The 26243-nt window shown below is 54.7% G+C and overlaps 2 protein-coding genes across 4 annotated transcripts in view; both read left to right on the forward strand.

Moving 5' to 3' along the window:
- The window catches only part of SRGAP3 (SLIT-ROBO Rho GTPase activating protein 3), a 434101-nt gene that overhangs the window by 32695 nt on the left and 375163 nt on the right, over positions 1–26243 (forward strand). The window lies entirely within an intron of this gene.
- Positions 1236–25097, forward strand: LHFPL4 (LHFPL tetraspan subfamily member 4). 3 transcript variants are annotated; one of them, XM_049766316.1, is made up of 3 exons: positions 1236–1761; positions 20881–21117; positions 23295–25097. In XM_049766316.1, exons 1-3 carry the CDS (start codon positions 1356–1358, stop codon positions 23393–23395), a joined length of 744 nt encoding a protein of 247 aa, XP_049622273.1. In that variant the 5' UTR covers positions 1236–1355; the 3' UTR covers positions 23396–25097. The 3 variants fall into 3 exon arrangements, with proteins under 3 accessions (XP_049622273.1, XP_049622272.1, XP_049622271.1); XM_049766315.1 differs by lacking the exon at positions 23295–25097 and adding an exon at positions 21238–21458; XM_049766314.1 differs by lacking the exon at positions 23295–25097 and having other exon boundaries at positions 20881–21458.

Genomic DNA, 26243 nt, shown 5'->3' on the forward strand with positions numbered 1-26243 from the left:
GGCCCTCGCCCGCCCGCCCGCCCGCCCCGCGCCCCGGGCATCCGAGCCCCTTGGCTTGGGGGACCGGGCCCCGGCGCCCACATCCAGATCCAGATCCTGCCCCGGGCGCCCCCGACTCTGCATCTCTCCCCCATCCCGGCCGCCCCTGGGGGCCCCTGCCCCCAACTCGCACGGAGCGAGCGCCCCTCCCTCCCTCCCTCCCGGCCTCCCGGCCCGAATGGAGGCGAGCCTCGACTGGGCCCCCGGTGGACCCTAAGGGCCCAGGCCACGCCCCCAGAGCGAGGCTCCGCCCCCAGATTTATAAGCCACGCCCCGTATCCCTTCTCAGGCCACGCCCCCAGGGCTCTGGGCGAGTCTTGATTGGACCCCTGCCTGACCCTAAAGGCCTAGGCCACGCCCCAGAGCGAGGCCCCGCCCCCATAGCTTAAGCCACGCCCCGCGTCCCCTCTCGGGCCACGCCCCCAGGACTCTGGGCGAGTCTTGATTGGACCCCTGCCTGACCCTAATGGCTTAAGCCACGCCCTCCACGGAGCGTTGACCCCCTCCTCTACAACTCCAGGCCACGCCCCAAGGGTTAGGCCCCGCCCCCACGGCCCGGGGTGAGCCTCGACTGGGCCCCTGGCAGACCCTAAGGGCCTAGGCCCCGCCCCCAGAGCGTTGACCACGCCCCCAAGACCCCCAGGCCACACCCCAGGTCTTAGGTTCCGCCCCCAGGGTCCTGGATGAGCCTCACTGATTGGTTCCCTGGCAGACCCTCAAGGCCTAGGCCACGCCCTATCTATCCCAGACCACACCCCCAGTGTCCAGGTCACGCCCCCAGGGTCCTGGATGAGCTTCACTGACTGGTCCCTGGCAGACCCTAAGGGCCTAGGCCACGCCCCCAGGGCCTTGGCCCCGCCCCCAGGGTCCTAGTTGAGCCTGGCCAATTGAGTCCCTGGCAGACCCTAAGGGCCTAAGCCACGCCCCTAGCGTGCTGGCCTCTCCCCAAGACCGCAAACCACGCCCTTATCCAACCCAGGCCACGCCCCAGGACTTTGACCACGCCCCCAGGGTCCTAGATGAGCCTCGCCGATTGGGTCCCTGGCAGACCCCGAGGGCCCTGGCCCCACCCAGACCACGCCCATTCACTCACCAGCCCCGCCCCTGCCTAGATGAGCCTCGCTGATTGGCCCTAAGAGCCCCGCCCCGCCCCCTTCCCCGGGCCCCGCCCCCGCTCCTCCCGGGCCCCGCCCCCAGCCCCGGGCTCAGCCTCTCTCGCTGCTCCGCAGCTGTCAGCTTCAGTCCGGGCCGGCCCGGCGAGGCGGCCCGCAGCTCCCGCGCACCCCCTGCGCCCACCGGCCGCGCCCCCGGGCACCATGCTGCCCTCGCAGGAGGCCTCCAAGCTCTACCACGAGCACTACCTGCGCAACTCCCGGGCCATCGGCGTGCTCTGGGCCATCTTCACCATCTGCTTCGCCATCATCAACGTGGTGGTCTTCATCCAGCCCTACTGGGTGGGCGACAGCGTGAGCACCCCGAAGCCCGGCTACTTCGGCCTCTTCCACTACTGCGTGGGCAGCGGGCTGGCCGGCCGGGAGCTCATCTGCCGGGGCTCCTTCACGGACTTCAGCACCATCCCCTCGGGCGCCTTCAAGGCGGCCGCCTTCTTCGTGCTGCTGTCCATGCTGCTCATCCTCGGCTGCATCACCTGCTTCGCCCTCTTCTTCTTCTGCAACACGGCCACGGTCTACAAGATCTGCGCCTGGATGCAGCTCCTGGCAGGTAGGCGAGGGCCGGGCTGTGTCTTGGGGTGGGGGACAGACACCCTAGATCAGGGGCTGGGCTGGGCCGGGGCCTACTTGCAGCAGCCCCCCTCTACTTGGGAGAGCCCCCCACTTGGAGATCTTGCTCACCCCAACTGCATCTACGCCTGGATGTAGCTCCTGGCAGGTAGGGGAGGGCCTGTGTGTATGTGTGTGGTGGTGGAACAGTTACCCACCAGGACAGGTGGGACACCCTAGATCAGGTGCTGGGCCGGGGCCTATTTGCAGTCCCCCCCCCCGTACTTGGGAGAGTTCCCCACTTGGACATGCTGCTCACCCCAACTGCACTGACTGGTGCATCTCCCCAGTGATGATGACCGTCGCCCCCCCTTGCTCTGGGAGGGATCCTGGGAGAAATGGAGAGAAAGCATGGCCCATCGGTTGGCCCTGGGCTGCATTTGCAGTTGTGGGAGCATGCCATGCCATTCCAAAGGCATCCAGGGTCTCCAGCCCTTAGGTGGCATGGGGTATCCGAATGTACATGTTAGAGCCATGACTGATTTAGGGTTGATCTAGGTTGGCAAGGGAAATTTGAGAAGGGTGGACATGTATGGAAACTCTAGTGGCCTGCTGGTACTTTATTTCCTTGCTTGCCTGCAAAAAATATAAAACAGTGGAGAAGGAAAGAAAGACTAGCCTGGAAGTACTTTAAAGTGTGTGTTAGGGGGCCCAAAAGATAGCACAGCCGCCTTGCAGGCAGCTGACCCGACCTGGGTTTGATCCCCGGTATCCCATAGGATCCCCCGAGCCGGCTAGCCAGTCAGCCAGGGGCGATCTGTGAGAGCACGCAGAGCCAGGAGCAACCCCTGAGCACTGCCAGGTGTGGCCCCAAACCCAAAAATAAATAAACAATAAATGAATACATACATAAAATAAAGTGTGTGATAGGGACATGCTCCAAGGGCTAGAGTAGAGATGTTGCGTGCAGGACCTTTGGGCTCCTTCCCCAGCCATGCATAGACCCCCCCAGTACTGCCAGATGTGGTCTCTAAAAGAAAACAGATGTACAGTGCTATTGGGAAGGGTGTATGCAGTGTCTACCCAGGATTTGAGGTAGGACTGGCTGGACACCACCCCCACCCCAGAATGCAGGAAGGTTCTGGAACTCTGCCCGTTTGGGGGTGAGCCTTCCCTGGGGACTCTCTCAAGTATTGAGTTGAAGGAGACATTCGATTCCCCCCTTGGAGCCAGAGAAGGGCTTTCTGGGAGGCAGAGATCTGCTGAGACCACTTTCCAGGAGCCATTAGCAGACTTCTCTTCATCCCCACCCACCTTTCGATTGAAAGTGAAATTTGAAGACTCAGCACCTTGGGCAGCTGCCTAATGGCTGGAAGGGAAGAGGTCGGGGCTGGGGAAGGGGAAGGAGAAGGAAAAAAACCTCAGGGAAAGAAAGTTGGAAGTGGGGGGGGTGTGGGGAAACCAAACCAGGATGGGATTTTTGTTTAGTAGTTTCCTTTTATTTTTGGACCACATCCAGTGATGCTCTATGGTTACTCCTAGCTCTGCACTCAGGAATTACTCCTGGAGGTGCTCAGGGGGCGATATGGGATGCTGGGAATAGAACCCAGGTTCCATTCTGACTGTGTGCAAAAAATACTTTCTCAGGCCCCTCACTGGGGTGATTCTGGCTTGCAGTGAGTCCTTTTATCCAGGCAACCAGAGAAGATTTTTCTTATTAATGAGTTAATCCACCATTCAGAGTGTGGTGGGGAACTGTCTTTGGAACTTGGGGTGTTTCTCTGGACCAGTGTTGCCGAGGGGACCCTCCCACTTTCAGGGAGAAGGATTTTCAGACATGGTTGGAAGCCACTGAGGGTCTAGTATAGAAAAGACAGTAACCATTGCCATGGGATGCAAGACAGCCCTCGCGAACAAAGTTGCCCCTGAAAGGACTTGAAGAGGGAATGCTGCTCCCCAGGCAGTTTCCCCAACTCCCTAAAGTTGTTCCCACAAGAGGTAAAATTTGGACCTTCTAAGGGGGCTGACCTCACACCTCTCTGACTCCCCTCTGGGTATAGGGGGGTGTCTTTTATGCCCTCTGACGAAGCGAGAGAGAGGGCAATGGTAGGGTTCAAGGGCATAGTCTCTCTTTTTCAGGGGTCCTCAGAAAGTGGCCTTGTGTATTTTCTTTCTTTTTTTTATGTTTTTTTTTTGGGTTCACACAAGGCAGCGCTCAAGGGTCACTCCTGGCTCTACACTCAGAAATCGCTCCTGGCAGGCTCAAGGGACCATATGGGATGCCAGGATTTGAACCACCGACCTTCTGCATGCAAGGCAAATGCTCTACCTCCATGCTCTCTGGACCCTGGCCTTGTGTTGTTTTTTTGTTTGTTTGTTTGTTTGTTTTTTTGTTTTTTGGGCCACACCCGGCGGTGCTCAGGGGTTACTCCTGGCTGTCTGCTCAGAAATCGCTCCTGGGGGCCGGGCGGTGGCGCTAAAGGTAAGGTGCCTGCTTTGCCTTCGCTAGCGTTGGATGGACCGCGGTTCGATCCCCCGGCGTCCCATATGGTCCCCCAAGCCAGGAGCAACTTCTGAGCGCATAGCCAGGAGTAACCCCTGAGCGTTACCGGGTGTGGCCCAAAAACCAAAAAAAAAAAAAAAAAAAAAAAAAAAAAGAAATCGCTCCTGGCAGGCATGGGGGACAATATGGGACACCGGGATTCGAACCAACCACCTTAGGTCCTGGATCAGCAAGGCAAACACTGCTGTGCTAAATCTCCGGGCCCGCCTTGTGTATTTTCATGGTGGCAAGAATGGAGCTGAATGGAAACTTTGGTCCTGAATTGAAGAAGGGTGGAATTGTGACCTCTGGGGCCTTCCCCATTTTTGTGAACCACAAAAGTTTAATTTTGGGCATTGGGGGAACTGTCCATTAACCCCCACACTGTGCTAAAACTGAGGGTCTCAGATATCAGCTCCATAGAATATTGCCTTCCTACCCCCACTTTATTTGGGGGAGGCAGTATTCAGGACTAACTCTTTTGTTTGTTTTTAGCTTTGGGGCCACACCCAGTAATGCTCAGGGGTTACTCCTGGCTATGCACTCAGAAATTGCTCCTGGCTTGGGGGACCATCTGGGGTGCTGGGGGATCGAACCTCGCTTAGTGCACGCAAGGCAGATGCCCTACCACTTGTGCTGCTGCTCCGGCCCAGGATTCACTCTTGTTTTGTGCTCAAGGGTTACTTTTGGAGGTTCTGGGAACCCTGTGGAATGTTGGTGAGGATAAAGACTCCCAGGTCACTGTTCTTTCCTCCTCTCGATGCCACCGTCCTGCTGGCTGGGGGCAGCTGGCAGAGGGAGGAAATTCGACCCATTTTGCTGATATTTGACTGACTCACTCTACTTGATAAAGCGGCCCTGGATGGAGCCCTGGACACTAATGGTGCCTCTTAGGAGGCCAGAAACTTCCCAGCCGAGTTCCAACATGGGGTTTGGTAGGCATCTGTTTTCTCCTCCATGGGGTACTCACCCATTGGGTGAGGACATTTGGAACATCTCTTTCAGCCCCTTGGGGCTTCTGCAGTGACCTCTTCACCTGATTATTCAACCAGAAAGTGGGGAATCCTGGCTGCATCCCTTCCCTCAAGTGAACTCTCATTGAAGTGTTTTTGGGGGGGGGTCTGAGAGATAGCACAATAGTAGGGCGTTTGCCTTGCACACAGCCAATCCAGAACGGACGGTGGTTCGAATCCCGGCATCCCATATGGTCCCCTGAGCCTGCCAGGAGTGATATTTGAGCGAAGAGCCAGGAGTAACCCCTGAGCGCAGCTGGGTGTGGACCCCCCCTCCCCAAATAAGTGTTTTAGGGTCTGGGAAGCTTGACAGCTCCAGGCTGCTGGGGAGTGACTTCCTCATTGAGTCTCAGCTACTCTGTGACTATAGCTTCTGCAGCCCCACCCCCCAAGCCTCAGATCTTCGGGGTGCAAGCAGTGACCTGTCAGTGGCCAAGACAGAAACTCATAGCAGGGCCTGAAGACAGCAACGGGGTGGGGGGCAGGTGCCGGCCTGGCCAGTGCCAATCCGCTTCCCCCCTTGGCACCACTTAGATTTCCCCAAGCACTGCCAGGAGTGATCCCAGAGCACCGCTGGGTGTGGCCTAAGGGGATTCGGGGGGAGAAACCCAGAGCACCATGGTAGCAAATGCCACAAATAGTCAGGGGGACAGTGAGGTCAGAGAAGGGACCACTATGACAAGGATAGTTGAGAAGGATCACTCTGGATGAGAACTGGGTATTAAAAAGAGATAAAGTGATAGGCATGGGGACCAGAGCTGTGGCTCAGAGGTAGGGCATTTGCCTTGCATGTGGCTGACCCAGGATGGACCTTGGTTCGATCCCCCGGCGTCCCATGTGGTCCCCTGAGCCAGGGGCGATATTTTTTTCGGGCCACATCCGTTTGATGCTCAGGGGTTACTCCTGGCTAAGCGCTCAGAAATTGCCCCTGGCTTGGGCGGACTATATGGGATGTATGTGGTCCTTGGCTAGTGCTTACAAGGCAAACACCTTACCTCTAGCGCCACCTCGCCGGCCCTGGGGGTGGGGGTGGGGGGGCGATTTCTGAGCGCATAGCCAGAAGTAACCCCTGAGTGTCACTGAGTGTGACCCAAAAACCAAAAAAAACAAAAGTGATAGGCATGATAGTATCTCAAAGGAAAATTAAAGGAGAGCAAGGGAGAGAGAGGGAGAGACATGTCTGCCACAGAGGTATGCAGTGGGGAGGGTGGGATGGAAACTGGGGACATTGGCGACAGGACATATGCACAGGTTAAGGGTGAAAGGTGAAGGGTGAAAGGTGTGGGCCATTGTATGAGTGAAAATCTTGAACAGCTTTGTAACTGTATCTCGTGATGATTCAATTGAATTTATTATATATTAAAAAAAACAACTAAGAAGCCTAGAGCAACTGGGCTTAAATCAATACTAAAGTAAAATGAAGGGGCCAGAGCAGTGGCACAGTGGTAGGGCGTTTGCCTTGCACACTGCTGACCTACGGCGAACTGTGGTTCGATCTCCCGGCGTCCCATATGGTCCCCCAAGCCAGGGGTGATTTTTGAGCGCAGAGCCAGGAGTAACCCTGAGCATCACTGGGTGTGACCCAAAAAAACAAAACAAAACAAAAAAAGTAAAATGAAGAGGAATTTTGGGGTTTCTAGAACTTACATATGTCTGGTTGCAGGCCTGAGTGGTTTTGCCTGCGGGCTCAAAGAATGGCATTCAGACTATGTTTTGGGGGCATATTGTTCGATTTTTTGGGGGACAGGGTCCCCTGAATCTTAAACTGAAATGTGTGTTCTTGGTTTTTACCACTCTGGACAAGTCTATAATCTTTCTTAGAACTCTCTCTCTTCTCTCTCTCTCTCTCTCTCTCTCTCTCTCTCTCTCTCTCTCTCTCTCTTTCTCTCTCTCTCTTTCTCTCTCTCTCTCTTCCCCCCCTCTCCCATGGGGGGCTCAGATTTGAAAGCCCAAGGCCTGAGGGAGGGAGGGTTTATAAAGGCACCTTCACACAGGGATCAGTGTTGGGGATCCTAGGGGGGGGGGGTGTCTCTATCTCTTTGTGCTTGTCCTTCCCCATGACCATCCAGGGTCCCTCTCAGGCACTTCTGCATGTCTGTCTGTTAGAATGACTTGCTTGGGGCCGGAGAGAGCTGAAGGGGCTGACTCAGACTCCTGAGTCGATCGCCTCATCCCCTGAAATGACAATTCTCAAAGACAAGGGAAACCAAAGGACATAAGAACTGGTCTTTAGGAGCTGGAGCGGTGGCACAGCAGTAGGGCATCTGCCTTGCGTGCGCTAACCTAGGATGGACAGTGGTTTGACTCCCCAATGTCCCATATGGTTCCCCAAGCCTGCCAGAAGTGATTTCAAAATATGGTCCCTGTGCCTGCCAGGGGTGATTTTTGAGTGTAGAGCCAGGAGTAACCCCTGAGCACTGCCAGGTGTGACCCACAAATCAAAAAAAAAAAGAACTGGTCTTCAGTAGGAAACATGCTGTGGGGGAGGAGATAGTGGGGTGCTAGGGCAGAGGACAGGGACCGGGCTATGTCGACGGTGAAGGGAAGCCTTCATCCAGGAGGTGGCGGAGGAGGGATGCCAAAAGGGGTGAAGGCTACGCACGAAACGCTCTCAGCAACAGTGCTGCAAACCACAGTGCAGAAGCTTATTTTAAAAAGTGCCTTTTGCAGAGGGAGGCAGATGGGTGGGTGGGAAAAACAAAGGACACTGGTGAGAGGAATCAGTGTTGAAGCACCCTATGCCTGAACCCCAATGGTGAATAACTTTATAATTTCATGGTATCTAAATAAGTTTTGAAAAAAATTTTTTTATTTGCTTTTGGTTCACACCTGGCAGCGCTCAGGGGTTCCTCCTGGCTCTACACTCAGAAATCACTCCTGGCAGGCTCGGGGGCTCGGGGACCCTATGGGATGCTGGGATTCGAAGCATTGTCCTTCTGCATGCAAGGCAAACGCCTTACCTCCGTGCTACCTCTCTGGTCCCAGTTTTGAACATTTTTTCTTTTCTTTTTTTTTTCTTTTTTATCTTTATTTAAACACTGTGATTGAACATTTTTTAAAAGAAGAAGGAGGAGGAGGGGCCGGAGTGATGGTGCAGTGGTAGGGCATTTGCCTTGCACACAGTAGACCTGTTTGGGAGGTGGGATAAAGGAGCCAAGAGGCTGAGCAAACACTCAGCCCTGGGTCTGGTCCAGGGGAGGACCGGCTTGCTTGTGGGGAGCCCTATGGGGTGTGGGGGAGCTACTTTCTTGGGGTGATCAAAGGTCTCTGGAATCTGCTCTTCCCACACACCAGGTGCCCTGGAAGCACTGAGCCCACCAGATGCCGCCTACGTGTCTTCCCTGCCCCAGACCTGGGGACCCTGAAGAAAGGGAAGGTGTGTGAGGTCAGGGACAGTGGAAGAGGAGAATTAATGGGGAGCTGGCTGTGGCTTGAGTGGTCATCTGAGGATACCCCTGCGTAGTGCTGGGGGCACAAGATCTTCTAGTCTTGCCCCAAAGGGGAAACGAAGTTTGAATTTTTTTTTTTTTTTTTTTTTGGTTTTTGGGCCATACCCGATGCCGCTCAGGGGTTACTCCTGGCTATGCGCTCAGAAATCGCTCCTGGCTTGGGGGGACCATATATGGGATGCTGATTGAACCTTGGTCTGTCCTAGGCTAGCACGTGCAAGGCAGATGCCTTACCGCTTGCACTACTGCTCCAGCCCCCCGAAATTTCAATTTTAATGGGGAGGGGAGCCAGGGTTGGAGGGGTGTTTTGGGGGGCGCTGGGGTACAGAAGTGGGAGAGGAGCAAGAAGCCGACATGCAGTGGGCCTCTGTGGTAGTCTAGGAAATTTCTAGGCTTCTCCATTCCCTTTTGAAGCAGTGACTGCATGCATATTAGTAATTCAAAGGTGGGAGGATGCCGAATCCTATGGGTGTTCCCCACCTTGTCCCCCACAATTCCACAGTGTGCTCCTCCGTGTCACCCAGCCTGGTCGGCCGGGCTCTGAGACTGCCCTGGCAAGGAAACCCCAGGCAGAGAGAAGAGAAACAAGTAGAGATAACACATTTTTTTCCTTGTTGGGCCACACCCGATGACACTTCAGGCTATTCGCTTGGAAATCGCCCCTGGCTTGGGGGACCATATGGGACACCAGGGAATCAAACCAAACCGCAGCAGCCGTTTTTTGGGTTAGCAGCATGCAAGGCAGATGACCTACCGCTTGCGCCACCCTCCGGCCCTAAAATGACTCTTTTTGCCTATCATCTAAGTATTGACTACCTTGCAAGATGGTAGCACCTGAACTTTGTGTGTGTGTGTGTGTGTGTGTGTGTGTGTGTGTGTGTGTGTTGGGTGATACCTGGCATTGCTCAGGGCTGACCCCCTAGCTCTGTGTTCAGAGATTACTACTGGAGGATTTTGGGGGATCATCTATGGTACCCAGGGTTCTACCAGAGTGAGCTACTTACAAAGCAGACACTGCTTGCTATCCTATCTCTGTGGCTCTAACTGTCCCCAAACTTAGCTGAGAGCAACATGATTTCAGCATCTGTTTTGCAAGTGGCAACAACCTTGGAGCAACAACTGGGGCATGGGCTGGAAGCACTGGGATGTGGTCTGGAGCAATCAGGCAGGGCCTGGGAGCAGGGGGTGGGTCCTCCTGGGCTTAGGTCTGAGCTGAGGTCTCAGAGGCTCTCATTGTTGTCAAGGCTGATGGAACTGGCAGGTAACTTCTTTTTTTTTTTTTTTTTGGGGGGGGGGCCACACCCTGTAACGCTCAGGGGTTACTCCTGGCTATGTGCTCAGAAGTTGCTCCTGGCTTGGGGGACCATATGGGACACCGGGGGATCGAACCGCGGTCTGTCCAAGGCTAGCGCAGGCAAGGCAGGCACCTTACCTTCAGCGCCACCGCCCGGCCCCAAGGTAACTTCTTTGTGACCGTGCTCAGGTGTGACCTCTGCCCAAGTCAGTGGTTTCCCCCACCCCAGCATTGATTATGATTTATTTCTGGCTCTGCACTCAGGAATCATTCTTGGCAGTTTAGGGGATCACTTATGGTGCCTGGGATTGAACTCAGGTTGGCTGTGTGCAAAGCAAGCGACTTCCTCACTGTACTATTTTTCTGGCTCTAAAAAAAAAAATTATATTGGAGTTTTTATTTTTATTTTGGGAATACTACACCCAGCATTGCTCAGGTTACTTCTGGCTCTGCGCTCAGAAATTGCTCTTGGCAGGCTTGGGGCACCAATGAGTTTATTATTCTTTGAAAAGTCATTTATTTTATAGAAATAACATTGGTTTACAAGCTTGAAAATGTGTATTTTTTTTGGGGGGGGGAGGGAGTTTAGGTCAACTCAGCAGCGCTCAGTGGTTACTCCTGGCTCTGTGCTCAGAAATTGCTCATGACAGGCTCAGAGGGATCCTATGGGATGCTGGGGATCAAACCCAGGTCTGTCCCGGGTTGGCCACGTGCAAGGCAAGCATCCTACTGCTGTGCTATCACGCCAGCCCCAGACCCGGGTTATTTTTGGCTCCATGCTCAAGAGTGACCCATGTTCCTGTGCAGGAACATGTCTAGTGCCAGAGATCTAACCAGATCGGCCACTTGCCATGTAAGAGAGTTCATCCATGTGTCATGTCCCACAATTCAGTGTGGTTGTACTGTGAAGCCTCATCCCCCACCCTTTCTCCCTGGGTAACTTGACCTTACCTGCAAGACCCCGCCTATTCCTGGGAGGGGTCTTGGAATAGGTAGATAAGCCTTTGACCCAGGGGATTAGGGGCTCTCACCTTTTGGTCTTTGACCAGCATGGAGGTCAAAGGAAGATGGCTGAAAGGAATTAAGATGCAGGGCTAAGAATAGCAAGTGCTTGAAAGGTTATGAGATAGGCCACACACATGTGGTGAATAGGGCATGAATAAAGTTGATGCTTCCTGATGCCTGCCTGTGAGTGAGTTCAATACCCGTCGCTTTCCTGGACCCCAGACCCGCTGGTTGATGGGGGATAAAGCCACGTGGCCGGGGCCTAAGAACAAAGGCCTCCATCCTTCTCCATCCAGCTCCATCATTAATTATTTAATTCTAGAGTACTGTAGTCAGAGTTGTGTATGCACTGAGCTTCCTGAATTCCAGGGTATCTTCCTTATCTCCATATGCCCCCTAGTTCTCACCCTAACCTTCCCCTACCCTTTCTCCCCCATCACGGAGGTACCCCCAGACCTGCATACTATATCCTGGAAGTTTCTCTGAGAGGAAACAAGGCCAATGACTCTTGTGACCTCTGTAGCAAGCTTTTGTTCTTGCACACTGCTGGTACCACAGACCTCACTTCATCTAGCCATCACTCCCTGACAGATATTGGGGTGAGCGGGTCCCGGGTGTGCTGGCTCATGTGGTAGCTGTGTTCTTTTTCCTAGGGGTACACCATCCTTGTGGAGGGGCCCATAACTGAGATTTCTTTGCAGCCAGCTTACCTGGCACTTACCTGGCAGTGACTTATTCTTTCATTGTTGTTTTTTTTCTTGCTTGTTTTATTTTTTTGTTTTTTTTTTTTTTGTTTTTTGTTTTTTGGGCCAACCCGGCGGTGCTCAGGGATTACTCCCGGCTGTCTGCTCAGAAATAGCTCCTGGCAGGCTCGGGGGACCATATGGAACACCGGGATTCAAACCAACCACCTTTGGTCCTGGATCGACTGCTTGCAAGGCAAACGCCGCTGTGCTATCTCTCTGGGCCTGCTTCTTTGTTTTTAATTTTTGGGCCACACTTGGTGGTGCTCTGCGCTCAGAAATCGCTCCTGATTTGGGGGACCATATGGGATGCCTGAGATCGAATCTGTGTCCATCATGAGTTGGCTGCGTATAAGGCAAATGTCCTTCTGCTGTGCTATCTCTCTGACCCCTATGATTTATTCTTTTTTTCTTTAGGGAAGGAAGGAGGAAAGGAGAAAAGAAAGGAGGGAGAGAAGGAAGGAATGAAGGAGTGGGTAGGGGAAAGGGAGGAAGGGAAGAAGAGGAGTTGGGAGAGAAGGAGGGAGGAAAAGGAGGAAGGAGGAAGGAAGGAGAGAGGAAATAAAAAGGAAGAAGGAATGAGGAAGTGAGGGAAGGAGAAAGGGCAGGAGGGAGGAAGGATGGTAAAAGCCCTGTGAAAACACCAAATTCTCTGGTTATAATTTTATTATTAAAATGTCAGTATTATTCGTTACCTGGCATTTGTTTATAGCTAGCCTATGGAGTTGACAAGGTGTGTCATTGTGATTTTGATTGGCGTTTCCTCAATGATTCGTGGCATGGAGCAACTTTTCCTCTGTTGTTGGCTAGCTTGTTTATCCTCTGGAAAACTATGCATTTAGCTCTTTTACCCCACCTTTTTTGGGGGGAGGGCAAGATGAGGCAATGCCCAGGTGTGCTGGGACTCAAACCAAGGCCTCGCACATGTACACTCTGTGCTCAGCCTGTTTTACTCTCGCTCCGTCTTCCTCTGCTCCCTGTTTTCGGGGACTCTCTACTATTGAGTGGTGAGAGTTCTTCTTAGGAAACCAATCTGAATTCCTTACCCAGGATTGGACTCCCCACTATTCTCTTACAGTCCCTGCACCTCTTTTCCTTTTTCTTCTTCCTTTGAAGCGAAATGGTGTCTTTGACCACGGAGCTTTCAAGTACGTGGAAGGCTGGTGTCTTCTTTTTGATCGTCTGTGCCTTTGGTGTAAGAATCTCTCTCAGATTCAAGGTTGTGTTTCCTTTTTTTTTTTTTTTTTTTTGTTTTTTGGGCCATACCTGATGGTGATGCTCAGGGGTTACTCCTGGCTCTGTGCTCAGAAATCGCTCCTGGCTTGGGGGACCATATGGGATGCGGGGGATCGAACCACAGTCTGTTGTCCTAGGTTAGTGCATGCAAGGCAAATGCCTTACCGCTTGCGCCACTGCTCGCCCTCTCCGTAGTTTCCTTTCCAGGTGTTACAGCTTTAGCTTTTTTTTTTTTTTTTTTTTTTTGGTTTTTGGGCCACACCCTGTGATGCTCAGGGGTTACTCCTGGCTATGCGCTCAGAAGTTGCTCCTGGCTTCTTGGGGGACCATATGGGACGCCAGGGGATCGAACCGTGGTCCGTCCTAGGCTAGCGCAGGCACCTTACCTCCAGCGCCACCGCCCGGCCCCAGCTTTAGCTTTTCTTCCTGGTCTTTGGTTCCTCTTGTTCAGAGTGGAGGGGATGTCACCCTCTTCTTCATGGCTCTGTGGCCTTGTCACTGACCCTGCACTCTTCTCAGTAGGGTGGGAGGTCTGGCACCCTTGTGCTGGTTCATTTGTCCCTTTGCACATCTTTTTTTTTTTTTTTTTTTTTTGGTTTTTGGGTCACACCCGGCGGTGCTCAGGGGTTACTCCTGGCTGTCTGCTCAGAAATAGCTCCTGGCAGGCACGGGGGACCATATGGGACACCGGGATTCGAACCAACCACCTTTGGACCTGGATCGGCTGCTTGCAAGGCAAACGCCGCTGTGCTATCTCTCCGGGTCCCCCTTTGCACATCTTGCCTGTCCTGTGGCGATTGCTGTGTGACTAGGTAGCATTTGGGTCTCACTCCTTAGCAGGTTTCTGTGCTTGTCATGCTGCCTTTGCTGTCATTTTTTTAAACTTTATTGATTGATTGATTGATTGGTTTTGGGCCACATCCAGCAGTGCCCAAGGGTCACTCCTGGCTCTGCACTCAGAAATTGCCCCTGGCAGGCTGGGGGACCATATGGGATGATGGGAATCAAAGCCTCCCGGGTTGGCAGCATACAAGGCAAACACCCTACTGCTGTACTATCTCTCCGGCCCCCCCCTTTCCTGTTATTTTTGCAGATGCCACAGCACAATCCCTGTGCCCTGCTCCATATGGAGTGAGGTTTTTTTGGTATGTTTTTGGGCCACACCCGGTGTCACTCAGGGTTACTCCTGGCTTTATGCTCAGAAATCATTGCTCTTGGCTTGGGGGACCATATTGGACGCTGGGAATCCAACCAATGTCCATCCTAGGTCAGCCACGTGCAAGGCAAACACCCTACTGCTTGTGCCACTGCTCCAGCTCTGAGTTTCTGAGTTCTATCTGGTAGCAGGTGAAACTCGCCTCTCTGAAATTTGGGCTCCCTAAGAACAGGTCTCTCTCTCTCATAGCCACAAGTGGCAGACCCCATGTTTCTCTGTTGCAGCAGACCTGTGAGGTGTTTCCCAGGAACTGCCTAATATGCTTTAGGGGGTTATCTTTGGGTGTGAGGTATTTCAAGGGCAGCTCTCAGAGACTCCCAATAACCATGCAATGTTGAGGACTGAGCCGGGACTCCCGCATGCAAAACCTGCGCTCTAAACCTTTGGGCTGTCTCCCTGGCCCCAGATATAGTTTTGGATGCTTGTATGTGTTCATTGCTTTAATCAGTATTTAACTTGATTAAAGATATTTTGCTGTAACAAAAGCGCTGCGAGGGATTGTATAGATGCTATGATACACCTGTGGAGACATGGATAAAATCTGGACCCTGAGTTAAATACTGGCTTACCTGGGACATATTGTTCACCTTTCTGATGTTCTTTTTTCTTTTAAACTTTTATGATTGATTGATTGATTGTTTGGGCCACACCCAGTGGCGCTCAGGGGTTACTCCTAGCTCTGCGCTCAGAAATCGTCCCCGGAAGGCTGGGGAACCATATGGGATGTCGGGAGTCGATTCGGGTCCCTCCTTGGTCAGCCACATGCAGGGCAAATGCCCTACCACTGTGCTATCTCTCCAGCCCCATTCTGATGTTCTGACAGGGAGGTTGGGCGCCTTCTCGGAGGTGAGATGCAGGGGCTCTCTGCCAGGATCAGGCTGAGTTTGGGGCAAAGGAGTCTAAGGACAGACACCCCCCCAGGGGCTCAGTGTCACCTTCTCTGTGGCCTGGGCTCTGTGGAAGGATCCCCAGGAGTTGGACCCCGCCTCTAAGCCCGGGTGGCTGCTGGTTTCAGCCTGGCTCTTGGTCTTCAGCCCTCTCAGTGGGTAGGGATTGAAATCTGAGTTGGGCCAAAAGCACAGAGCAGGAGAACACATGGCTGGCCCACTTGAGAACCCCAGTAGTTTTGTTTGTTTGCTTGTTTTGGGGTCATACCTTGCATCACTAAAGGGTTACTCCTGGCTTTGTACTCAGAAATTACTCCTGGCAGGCTCCAGGGACCACATGGGATGCTGGGGATTGAATCTGGGATGTTTGCATGCAAGGCAAAGGCCCTACCCGCTGTGCTATTGCTTTTTGTTTCAGTTTTATTCTTCCTCCATTCTCTCCATGCCCCATTGTGTCCCCTGGTTCCTGTGGCCTCCCAGACATTCAGCTACTGTGCACTGAGCACTTTTTCGACTCCCCGGGGTTGAAGATCACAGATAATCAGTGCTGATTATCAACTGGACTGAGTTTGCTTCTGCTCCACTGCAGAAGCAGCTCAGTTGCTGTGTAACCCTGATTGCTGGCCCAGTGTCTCTGTGCTAGGATCAATTCACAGAGCCCAGCTGGAGGGACTCAGTGTAGTACCTGGGATGACAGGTTTTCCCTAACTCTTTATTCTTAATTTTTTTTGTTTGTTTGGTTTTGGCCACACCCGGCAGTGCTCAGGGCTTACTCCTGGCTCTGTGCTCAGAAATAGCTCCTGGCGGGCTCTGCGATGCTGGGGATGGAACCCAGGTCTGTCCTGGGTCAGCTGCATGCAAGGCAAATGCCCTATTGCTGTGCTATCACTCCTGCCCTAATTTTGGTTTTTGGGTCATACATGTCAGTGCACAGAGCTAACTACTGACGCTACATTCAGGGATCACTCCTAATGGGCTTGGGGGAGACCATATGGAGTGATAGGAATCAAATTTGTACCTACTATCTTTTTTTTTTTTTTTGGTTTTTTGGGCCACACCCGGCGGTGCTCAGGGGTTACTCCTGGCTGTCTGCTCAGAAATAGCTCCTGGCAGGCACGGGGGACCCTATGGGACACCGGGATTCGAACCAACCACCTTTGGCCCTGGATTGGCTGCTTGCAAGGCAAACACCGCTGTGCTATCTCTCCGGGCCCACCTACTATCTTTTTGAACTTTATTTTTAACTCTTTGCTCTGTGCTTTTTCCCTCCAAAATAAAATTACATTTGGGTAGGGGGCTTGCCTTGCATGCGGCTGACCCAGATTCGATTCCCAGCACTCTATATGGTTCCTTAAGCCTGCCAGGAGTGGCCCCTGAGCAGAGCCAGGATTATGCCCTGAGCACTGCTGGGTATGGACCAGCTCCTGGCAACCCCTCGATTTATTTGTATGTTTTTTTAATAGCCTTATTACCCATTATTTATTTCCCTTCCCATTTCCTTTCTGACAATATCATGATATCTTCATGAATAAATACTACAACCTGTCCATGAACCTTTTCTTAGGATAAATTCTAGGAATTGGCTAGTCCAGTCACAAGCAGTCCAAGAGTTTCCTCTTGTGCTGTCTCTGTGATTCCTGAGAGTGGCACTTGCCCTGTCCGTAGCTGTTCTTCCTGGCTTTACTGATTTTTTTACCCAAGTGGATGGAAGTCACAGGCTCCAGTCACTTCCGAGCATTCAGCCCTCACCCCCTTACCTGCCTCAATGGGCCATCTGGTGCCACACAGTTCATGCGAGTCTCTCTCCTCCCTGGTGTCGGCCATTTGGTTTTCCTACGTAGATGATCCTTCTAGAAGCATTGCAAATGCATGATGGAAGCATAGTCACTGTCCCACCCCTTATAGGTCACTTGTACCAGTTATGTCCTCACACCTGTCCTGTTCCCTCCCCTGCATAGCTGAGCCTCTCCCTTGGTTTCCCAGCACCTTTTGCAAGCAGCCAATAGCAACTGTTGTCATTCATGCCTGTTGCAATGGCACTCAGCCTTTGTTTAAAGGTGAGAGAGAGAGAGAGAGAGAGAGAGAGAGAGAGAGAGAGAGAGAGAGAGAAGAGGGAGGAAAGGAAAAGAGGAGGAAGGAAGAGAAGTAGGGAGGTAGGTGAGAGGGGAGGAAGGAGGAAGGAAGGAAAAAAATCTATTTCTCTGCTTTTATTTCTTTCTTTCTTTCTTTCTTTTTTTTTTGGGCCACACCCTGTGATGCTCAGGGGTTACTCCTGGCTATGCGCTCAGAAGTTGCTCCTGGCTTCTTGGGGGACCATATGGGACGCCGGGGGATCGAACCTCGGTTCGTCCTAGGCTAGCGCAGGCAAGGCAGGCACCTTACCTCCAGCGCCACCACCTGGCCCCTCTCTGCTTTTATTTCAAAACCTCTATTGAAGTATGACATAGTTACAAAAATGGACAAGGATCTTTTGTGTAAGGCTCAGAGATTTTACAATCTGAATCAGCCTCCCATGTGGGCAACCCTGTCCCCACCTCAGTCACTACAACAGAGACAACCAGATTCCATTTTTCCTGCTGGGCATTGGACTCAGGACCTCACCCTTGCATGCAAGTGCCTCCTGTATAAGCTACCTCCATGGCCTTGATCTTGAGTTCTAACTGCCCTCGGCTCTTTCCTGGGCCCTCAGGACTCCCACGTACCAGTCAGTGCCCGCTCTACTAGCCCTGCACAGCTCACTCTCCAAGGTGGAGTCAGGTACTGGTTATTGGTCGTAGTCCTGCTGAGACTGTGCCTTTGGGGCCCACTTTTGCATTTGGAGTGGCTGAGGAGGGGTACAGGCCACTTGCTTCTATAGGGGGGATGTGAATGACTTCCAGACTTGGGGTTCCAGGTTCTTTCCTGGTCCTGCCACAAACAGGAATTAGGTGCCCAGAGCCTCAGGCATTTGGGGGGGGTTGCAGGCCCAGTCCCTAAACCTGTAAGACCCCTAAAATTTCCTCTGTGGGCAACCTAGGGCCAGGTCATGGGGTTCATAAGGTGGGTCCCACGGTGGGGGGGCAGTGCCAAGACGCACTTGGTGACCAGTTCTGGAGACTGGAAGTTCCAAGACCCAGGTGCCAGCAGAGCAAGCCGGCTTGCTCTGCCCTCACACGCAGGGGCCAGAGTGTTCCCTCCTGTGTGCCCCATCTAACCCCGCTTAGCTCCCCCAATGGCCTTCAGGGCTGCCACTGCAGGCTACAGTGACTGGGGGAAGCCTGTGGAGAGTCCCTCCAGGAAGAGCAAGCCTGATTATTCACTGTTGAGTCCAGGCCTAGAGAGCAGGCCGGTGTGAGCATCCAGAAAACTGAGTTGTGGTTTGCTGGTGCCACAGCTGGGACATTTTGCCTCCTGTCTGACCTCTGCCTCTGCCCCCAGCTGAGTGTCCAGAAGTCCTGATGTAATTGATGTGTCTCCAGACACTCAGCTGGGGCACCCAAAACTGGGGGCCTCAGTGTGTGTGTGTGTGTGTGTGTGTGTGTGTGTGTGTGTGTGTAACCCCACTGGGCCAGGTCAGACCCTTCTCCACCAAGGGGTGCCCTGCTCCTGGTTCCTTGCCTCTGGGTCCCACTGTCACCTTCAGATCAGATCCACAGAAGCCAGAGAGGGAGGAGTGAGTCCCAGAACTGGTCATGAGCACCGCTAGGTTCCGGGCCCCTGCATGTAGCTGGCTATACTATTTGCTGTAGTCTTTGAACCCCAGCCACTCCCACCGCCTTTATCTGGCCAATTTGCAAAGGAAGAATGAATAAGGTGAGGGAGGTGGGAGGGAGCCAGCGAGCAATAGAGCTAGCTAGAGAGTGCAGAGAACAGTGTGCCATGCATGTCACTGCCAGGAGCTCCAGACAGGCAAGGGAAGCAGGGCACGGATGTCCAGGCCCTGGGTGGATGGGTGTGTGTGTGTGTGTGTGTGTGTGTGTGTGTGTGTGTGTGAGTGAGTGTGTGACCCCACTGGGCCAGGTCCCAGCTGAAGGCTCAGAAGCCCTGATGTAACTGATGCTGATGTGTCTCTGGGCCATCCAAAACTGGTGTGTGTGTGTGTGTGTGTGTGTGTGTGTGTGTGTGTGTGTGTGTGTGTGTGTGTCTCGAGGCGTGCTTGGGGAGATGCAGAGGTGCCCAGGAAAGAGCCCCAAGCGTGCTGGGTGCAGGGAAAGGCTTGCTTGCTTGCTTGCTTGCTTGCAAAAGCCAAGGCCCAAGGCTGGGATGCTGATGTGGTTGCCATGGCGACGGGATGCACCAGCCAGGCGTACGGAGGGGCGGAGGCAGATGGGGAGGCCGGGGGTGGGGTCCTCTCCTCTTCTCTCCTCTGCTGGGGGCTCATTTTCTCTAGGGTTGGGGCTTGCACCGCCTGGCACGGGGTCAGAGGTCAAGGGTCAGGGGGTCAAGGTCAGGGCGGGGCCTCCGGAGCCAGCTGTGGTCGTGGGCGGGTCCCCCGCAGAGTCGCTTTGAATCTGATTGGCTGCGCGGAGTCCCCACCCCCTGCAGACCTTCTGTGGTTCTGATTGGCTGCGCGGAGCCTCCCCGTAGAGCCGCTTTGGTTCTGATTGGCTGCGCGGAAACCCCATCCCCTGCAGAGCCATCTTGGTTCTGATTGGCTGCGCCGAAACCCTTAGCCCGCCCCCGCAGAGCCGCGTTGGTTCTGATTGGCTGCGCCGTGAGCTCCCGCGAGCCAATCAGCTACCGGAGTGTTGGGTGTGGGCCACGCCCCCTGCCCTCTGACCCTGCTCCTGCCTGAGCTGCTCTGCAGGCCCTGGGCTCCCATCACTGCTGCCTCCCTGCTGGCCTGTTGTGCAATAATGGGGTGCAGGGGTCCAGCACAGCCCGGGCCTCCCAGTGTCTCAAGTCAGTCTGGTTCGCACTGCTGAGCTTTGGGAAGGAGAAGTCGCTTCCAGCCTCCTGGAATAAAAAATTTGAGGGGGTCCCTTTTGTGCAGTGGGTCCAGTGGCGAAGGCCCTGGCTTGCACCCAGCCCATAGGGGTCATCCCTGGCACCAACCTAGGGTCTCCCCCAAGCTCAGAGCTGGGAGTTATTCCCGAATGCAGAGTTGGCAGGGATTCCCGAGTGCCAAGCCAGGAGCCAGCCCTGGGCACCGGGGAGGGTGTGGCCCCTCTATGTTGCTGTACCCTCCCCACCCCCATGGTAAATGGGTCCCCATTTTTGTTCCCCCCAAGATGCTGGAAGTAAATTGTCATTGCTTCTGGAGATAGAGTGATTTCTGCAGCAGAGCATTGAGCACTTGCTGTGTGTGTGTGTGTGTGTGTGTGTGTGTGTGTGTGTGTGTCCATTTTCCCCAAAAATCGCTGGAAGCAGTTTCTCATTGCTTCTGGAGATGGAGTGAGTTCTGCAGCAGAGCACTGAGCACTTGACGTGTGTGTGTGTATGTGTGTGTGTGTGTGTGTGTGGTGTGTGTGTGTGTGTGTGTGTGTTGGGCCCAGGGTTTGACCTTTGGATCTGCAAAATCATGAACACTGAGCATGAGGGAGGGTGAGCATGGCTGGGACACAAAAGGGAGGCGTCAGGCAGGGTTTGCTCTGTCTCTCTAGGTAGTCCAGGCGAGGAGAGAAGGCCTCTCTCTGTGGGCCCTGGAACTGGGGCTGCAACTGCCCTTCCCCTGCAGGCTGGAAACCTGCAGGGAGAGAGATGCCAGGCACCACCACCAGCTATGGTCTAACATTCTCCTCTTTCCTTCTTCCAAGCTCTGTGCCTTGTTCTGGGCTGCATGATATTCCCCGACGGCTGGGACTCGGAGACCATTCGGGACATGTGCGGGGCCAGGACCGGCAAGTACTCACTGGGGGACTGCTCGGTGCGCTGGGCCTACATCCTGGCCATCATCGGTATTCTCAACGCCCTCATCCTGTCCTTCCTCGCCTTCGTCTTGGGCAACCGGCAAACCGACCTCCTGCAGGAAGAGCTCAAGCCGGAAAACAAAGGCGAGTGCGGGGCTGGGCGGGTCCTGCCGGCTCAGAGTCCCCGAGAGGAAGCTGAGATCGGAAACCGAGCGGACGGTGGGACCCCCTGGACCATAATGGGGCATTATCCCACCCATCCAGACGCGGGGGTCTGGAGCCCAGGAAACAATCCTCAACACCCTCACTGGAGAGATGGCCAAGGAAAGTATCAAACTGAACCCGAGTGGTTGGCGGGCAGCGGGTGGGTATGTGGGGCCTTCCCTGGAGGGCAGGGCCCTGCCTGAGTGAGCCTCCGTCTACCTGGAACTTAAGGGACTCAACTCTGCGACCGATCGAAAGGAATAAAATCATGTTCCATAAGACGAGAGGAGTATCTTTATGAAGTCAAAAAAACCAAAAACCAAAAACCCAAGCCGCCCTCAGCCATAGGCACTGCTTGTTTCGGTTTATTTTGGGGGCCACACCCAATGGTGCTCAGGGCTCTTCGGTCGCTCCCAGCAGGGTTTGGGGGACCCTTTGGGGGCTGCTGGGAATCGAACCAGGCCGCTGTCCTATGGCACTAGCCCCACACAAAGGAATTTTTGAGAAAACCAAGTGGGGAGCATGGAGTGGAGGCATTCGCCTTGCACATGGTGGGTCCGTCCCTTAGCACCACCATGAAGTGGCCCCGAGAACCTCGGCACCGCACAAGGGGGGTTCGGAGGGCGTCTCACATTGCCAACGAAGTGAGGGTCAGGGAGGGACTGCAGGGGGTCGGAGGGCCTGAATTTGATCCCTGGTACTGTACGGCCTCCCAAACACCACTGATGTAGCAGAGGAAACAACCCCAAGAAATCCCAAGAAACCAACCAAGAAACGAGAAACAAGGTAGGGTGGGGGTCTGATTGAAATGGAAGGGGGAGCCAGGAGTATTGGCTATAGGTAGGTTAGGTTACATATTAGGTTGCACACACCTGGCAGGCGTGTATGGGTGTGTGAAGCGACATTAAAACAGTGAAGGGCAGAGCCTCGGGGTGCGCAACTTTCCGAGGTGCTAGAGCACATCCCTGTAAAAGTGTCCGGGAACTTAGCCTCCAGACGTACTCGGCAGGGGAAGAAGCTACCTACCCACCATGCTTCGTCCTGGATCACAGGGTACATGCCTGTCTGATAAATGTGGCACCACCGTTCAGAGCTCGCTTTTCCCACGGGCACCCTCAAAGCCCCCAGAATATAGGCCCGGAGTGCTTGGCTGGTGGTGGGCAGATAAACCCATGTGTCTGATGTGCCTTGGCTGGCTGCAGAAACTGAGTCTCATTGGCCCCCCACTTTTTTTTTTTTGGTTTTTGGGTCACACCCGGCGGTGCTCAGGGGTTACTCCTGGCTGTGCTCAGAAATCACTCCTGGCAGGCACACGGGGGACCGTATGGGGATGCCGGTCCTGGATGAGTTGCATGCAAGGCAAATGCCCTACCGCTGTGCTATCTTTTTGGCCCCACTTCTTCCTGCCACTTGTAGTCACTGACGGGCTGTTTTAGGCTCTGCGTCCATCGTGCCTCATGGGGGTCTCCTTTGCACAGGGCCCCCTCTTTATCATGGACACTTGGTGACCTCCAACATGGAGTTTAGAACACCTGCACACTAGAGGTGGCCCACAGGCCTCTTAACAGGGGAAGGTACCCCCAAACTGTGGGAGACACGTGCCAGGGACCCTCTTGGATTTTTTTTTTTTCATTCACTGACAACTTGGGGCATGAGCAGAGTCCCCAGAAGGGAGTAGCATGGAGGTTGGAGGTGCTGACTGGCCAAGTCCCAGCCTAAGTTCCCATACCCAGTTCCCTGCTCCTTTTGGGGCTCACCCTAGCCTGAGGCCCCCCAGTCATGCAGGACTCCTCCCTGGGGCTGAGGGTGGCGTCTCCCTCCTGGTGGTAGTTTCTGGGAAGGCAGGTCCAAGGCTTTGCCTGGGCTTTGCTTCTGCTGCCCAGAGCACCTTGGGGTGCAAGACCCGAAGGACTCAGGGGGGCTCCAAGCACCTTGAGGTGCAAGGCCCAAAGGACCCAGGGGGCCTCTGATTTGCTTACCCTCAGCCACTGGGGCTTTCGGCCTGCACTAGGATCAAGTCAGATGGGCTGGCATCCTTTTCCCAAGGCGATGGGCTCAGGGTGGCGGGCTGGGGGGCCTGGTGACAGTCGCTGACTTTCTCCACTTCTCTCTCTCAGATTTCGTGGGTTCCACGGTCAGCTCCGTGTTGCGGCCAGGGGCTGACGTCTCTGGATGGGGGGTTCTCCCCTGTCCCGTCGCACACTCCCAGGGACCCTGAAGGCCAGGCTCACACCTTTCCAGCTTGTCCTGTCTCCTGCCCTCGCACTCCCTGTTCAGGCGTCGAGGGAGCCCCCCGAACTCCATCCATGGACTCACCTGCAGCTGTCTGCGAGCCTGGGGCTTGGTGGAGAGGTCGGGTGCCGGGGCCACGCCTCCTCCTGCCCTCCACTGGCCTCAGGGGGCCGGACCCCACTCCTTGGCCTCTCCTGAGCCGTAGCTTGGCCTGTGGCCGGTGGCTCCATCCAGGGGAGGTGGTGCCGCTCCCAGCCAGGCCCCGGCTCCCACCTGGCTTTGTACTCTCGCCTTCAGCCCCTGCCTCCTGCAGACTTCATTCAGACATTGCCCGGACACCAGGACTCTTCCGGGCCGTGTTTGGCTGATGATGGTGCCATCGCATCCTCACAGAGCACCAGGAGTCGGGCCCATGGGCCCCTGGACCCCGGTTCCAGCCCGCTCCCTGCTCCCCAGGAGGACTCACTCGGAGGTGCCCCAAGGGAGCAGACCCCGGGGCTATGCCACTGCCCTCGGGGACTGTCCAGGCCAGAGCCTTCACCGCTGCTGCCCTGCTGCTGCCCCCACCGGCCTGTTTTGTACAGCACATATTTCTCGGCCCTGTTGTCAGGGTTGGGGCGTGGGGAAGGGGTGCAGATGTGGCATCGAGGGGTGCACCCCTCCTCTTGCGTCCCCTCCCCCATCCCGGGCCTCTGCCAAGGGCAGAAACTGTTTTGCCTCTTTGATAATTTTCTGCGTAACTTGAACTTGCAGGTCACCTCTGAACAGGGTACTCCATCCTTTCCTCCCCTCTACCCACTGGCCTGGTCCCTGTCACCCACCCTTATTCCTCCTCCTGTCCCTCCTCCTCCTCCTCCTCGCCTGGCGGGCAGTGCTTGGAGCTGAGGCATGTGTGCACGTGAGGTGGGGGTTTAGGATCCCCCCCCCCCCCAGATTTCCCAGCAGTGTCGTACGCTGCTTCTCTGGTGGCTGATGCAGAGGAGGGGGCTGCCTCCGGACCCCCAGCATGAGTAGCCTCCACCAGAGTGATGAGCAGAAAACATGGGGGGGCTGGTGCCCCAGGACAGAGCTGGTCGCCCCTGTCAGCCTCTTCTGGACCCTTCCTGGACTCTGGCAGAATCCTGACCTTCCCCATGAGTGCTCTGGCCCATCTGTGACCCCAGGGGATGGGGTACAGAATTGACCCTGCTTTAAGATGCAAATCAAAGCCCAGAGGAGGCAATGGGAACCCCAAATCCCTGTTGCCCAACTGGGCAGGGAGGTGAAATCTGCCCACCTGTGGCCAAACTGCCCCCCTGGGGTCGAGGCTGGGGGACCAGGCAGGATGCCTCAGTGTGAGAATGGCCAGGGGTGGTCGGATCCAGCGGATACCCAGTGCAGGCGCCTCTGGAGCCCAGGAAGGGGTTCAGCCCCAGGACAGGTGACCTGGCTGTCATCTCGGGGAGACCCAAGCACAGCTGTTCCCAAGTCCAGTGAGGTCTCTCAGACCCTGATCCAGAGCTTTGAATGGCCTGCCAAGGTTCCCCATACCCCAGAACAGGGACCAGTGCTCCTCTGCCCTGCCCCTGTTCTCAGACAGTCTAGAGCAGCCCACGGTGGCGCTGCTCAACTCTTCCTCTTTGGGGACCAGTATCCCTGTAGAAGGCACTTTTCCAGAGGGGTGAGGAACCATGGGTGATAGATACCCCAGTGCTTGCACTGAGCAAGGCTCTACCTGGGCCCACTTCTGTTCCAGAACCTGCCGCAGGCTCTGCTGGTGCCAGAGCGACTCCAGGCGGGGCTTGGAATGATCTGTGAAGGGCACGTGTGCGTGTCCATAGGGGTAGCTTGGTGTCGTCTACACCTCATTAGTGAGTCCCGTCCGGAAGAAGCGTCCTCGCCATTTATTGTCCAGTTTGGTATAACGTTCCTCTTGGTCCTGCCCCTATTGTGGCTGCTGGGGTCTGATCTTCAGGGCAGGCGGAATGACACTCTTAATAAAGGGACTTTCATCACCCACGCTGGTGGCTCCTCTGTCCCAATGGCCAGAACCAGCCCAACGGGCCACTCTTGCCCCGTTGGGCCCTTCCAGGCCTCAATGTATCCCAGGGCCTATGGGTAGGACTCTGGTTTGCAGTCACTTGTTTTCTCTGAAAGGAGAATCTATAGAAATACCACAGGGTTGAACCACATGACTTAGGGGTAACAGATGGAGTGTTGTTTCGGCATACGTGCCATGCATTAATTGGAGTACACTCTGCACCCCACTGACCGCCCAGGTCTGGCACGGGACACTGAAACAAGAATTGTCACCTCTCTGCACCCGCCCCCCACTCTGTAAGGGAACAGGATTGTGAGGGCACATTGAGGGGTGTGGGAGTGCCTGACTGGTGCTTTGGGAAGTCCTTTCGCCCTGGGCCAAGTTTTCACCGTGAGTGCTTGGGAGATGCCGAGTGCTTACACTTCCAGGAATCGAACCCCCAGGGCCGGAGAGTTCAGTGCTCTGCTCAGTGCTGTGCAGGTGGGTAGACTTGCTTCTGTCCCCGCACTGCATGGTCCCCCGGCGGTCCCTGAATACAGAGCTGGGAGGTCGCCCAGAGCAGTCAGGGGTGGTTCACAAATAAAGCCTTTTATTAAAAAACTCGGCGTGCCTGTCTGTTTGGGAATTGCGGGTGGGAAGTGAGTGGTATCATGCTAGACAGTGAACACTTGCCCGTATCAGCCCCTCACTGCAGCACCTCCTGGGGTTGCAGCGTTCTCAGACCCGCCTTGCACAGTGGAGCCAGCAGAGTGCGGGGTGTGGAATGGAACCACCAAAGCTGAGGCTCCCCAGAAGTAACGAGAATATTGGGAAT

The sequence above is a fragment of the Suncus etruscus genome, chromosome 20, assembly GCF_024139225.1.
Source record: "Suncus etruscus isolate mSunEtr1 chromosome 20, mSunEtr1.pri.cur, whole genome shotgun sequence".
NCBI classification, from domain to species: Eukaryota; Metazoa; Chordata; class Mammalia; order Eulipotyphla; family Soricidae; genus Suncus; species Suncus etruscus.

Excerpts from the sequence above, each read along its gene's own strand:
- LHFPL4 (XM_049766314.1), top strand. The coding sequence starts at position 1,356 with ATGCTGCCCTCGCAGGAGGCCTCCAAGCTCTACCACGAGCACTACCTG. Across the intron at positions 1,762-20,880 it reads CTGGATGCAGCTCCTGGCAG|CTCTGTGCCTTGTTCTGGGC; the intron begins GTAGGCGAGGGC and ends CCTTCTTCCAAG.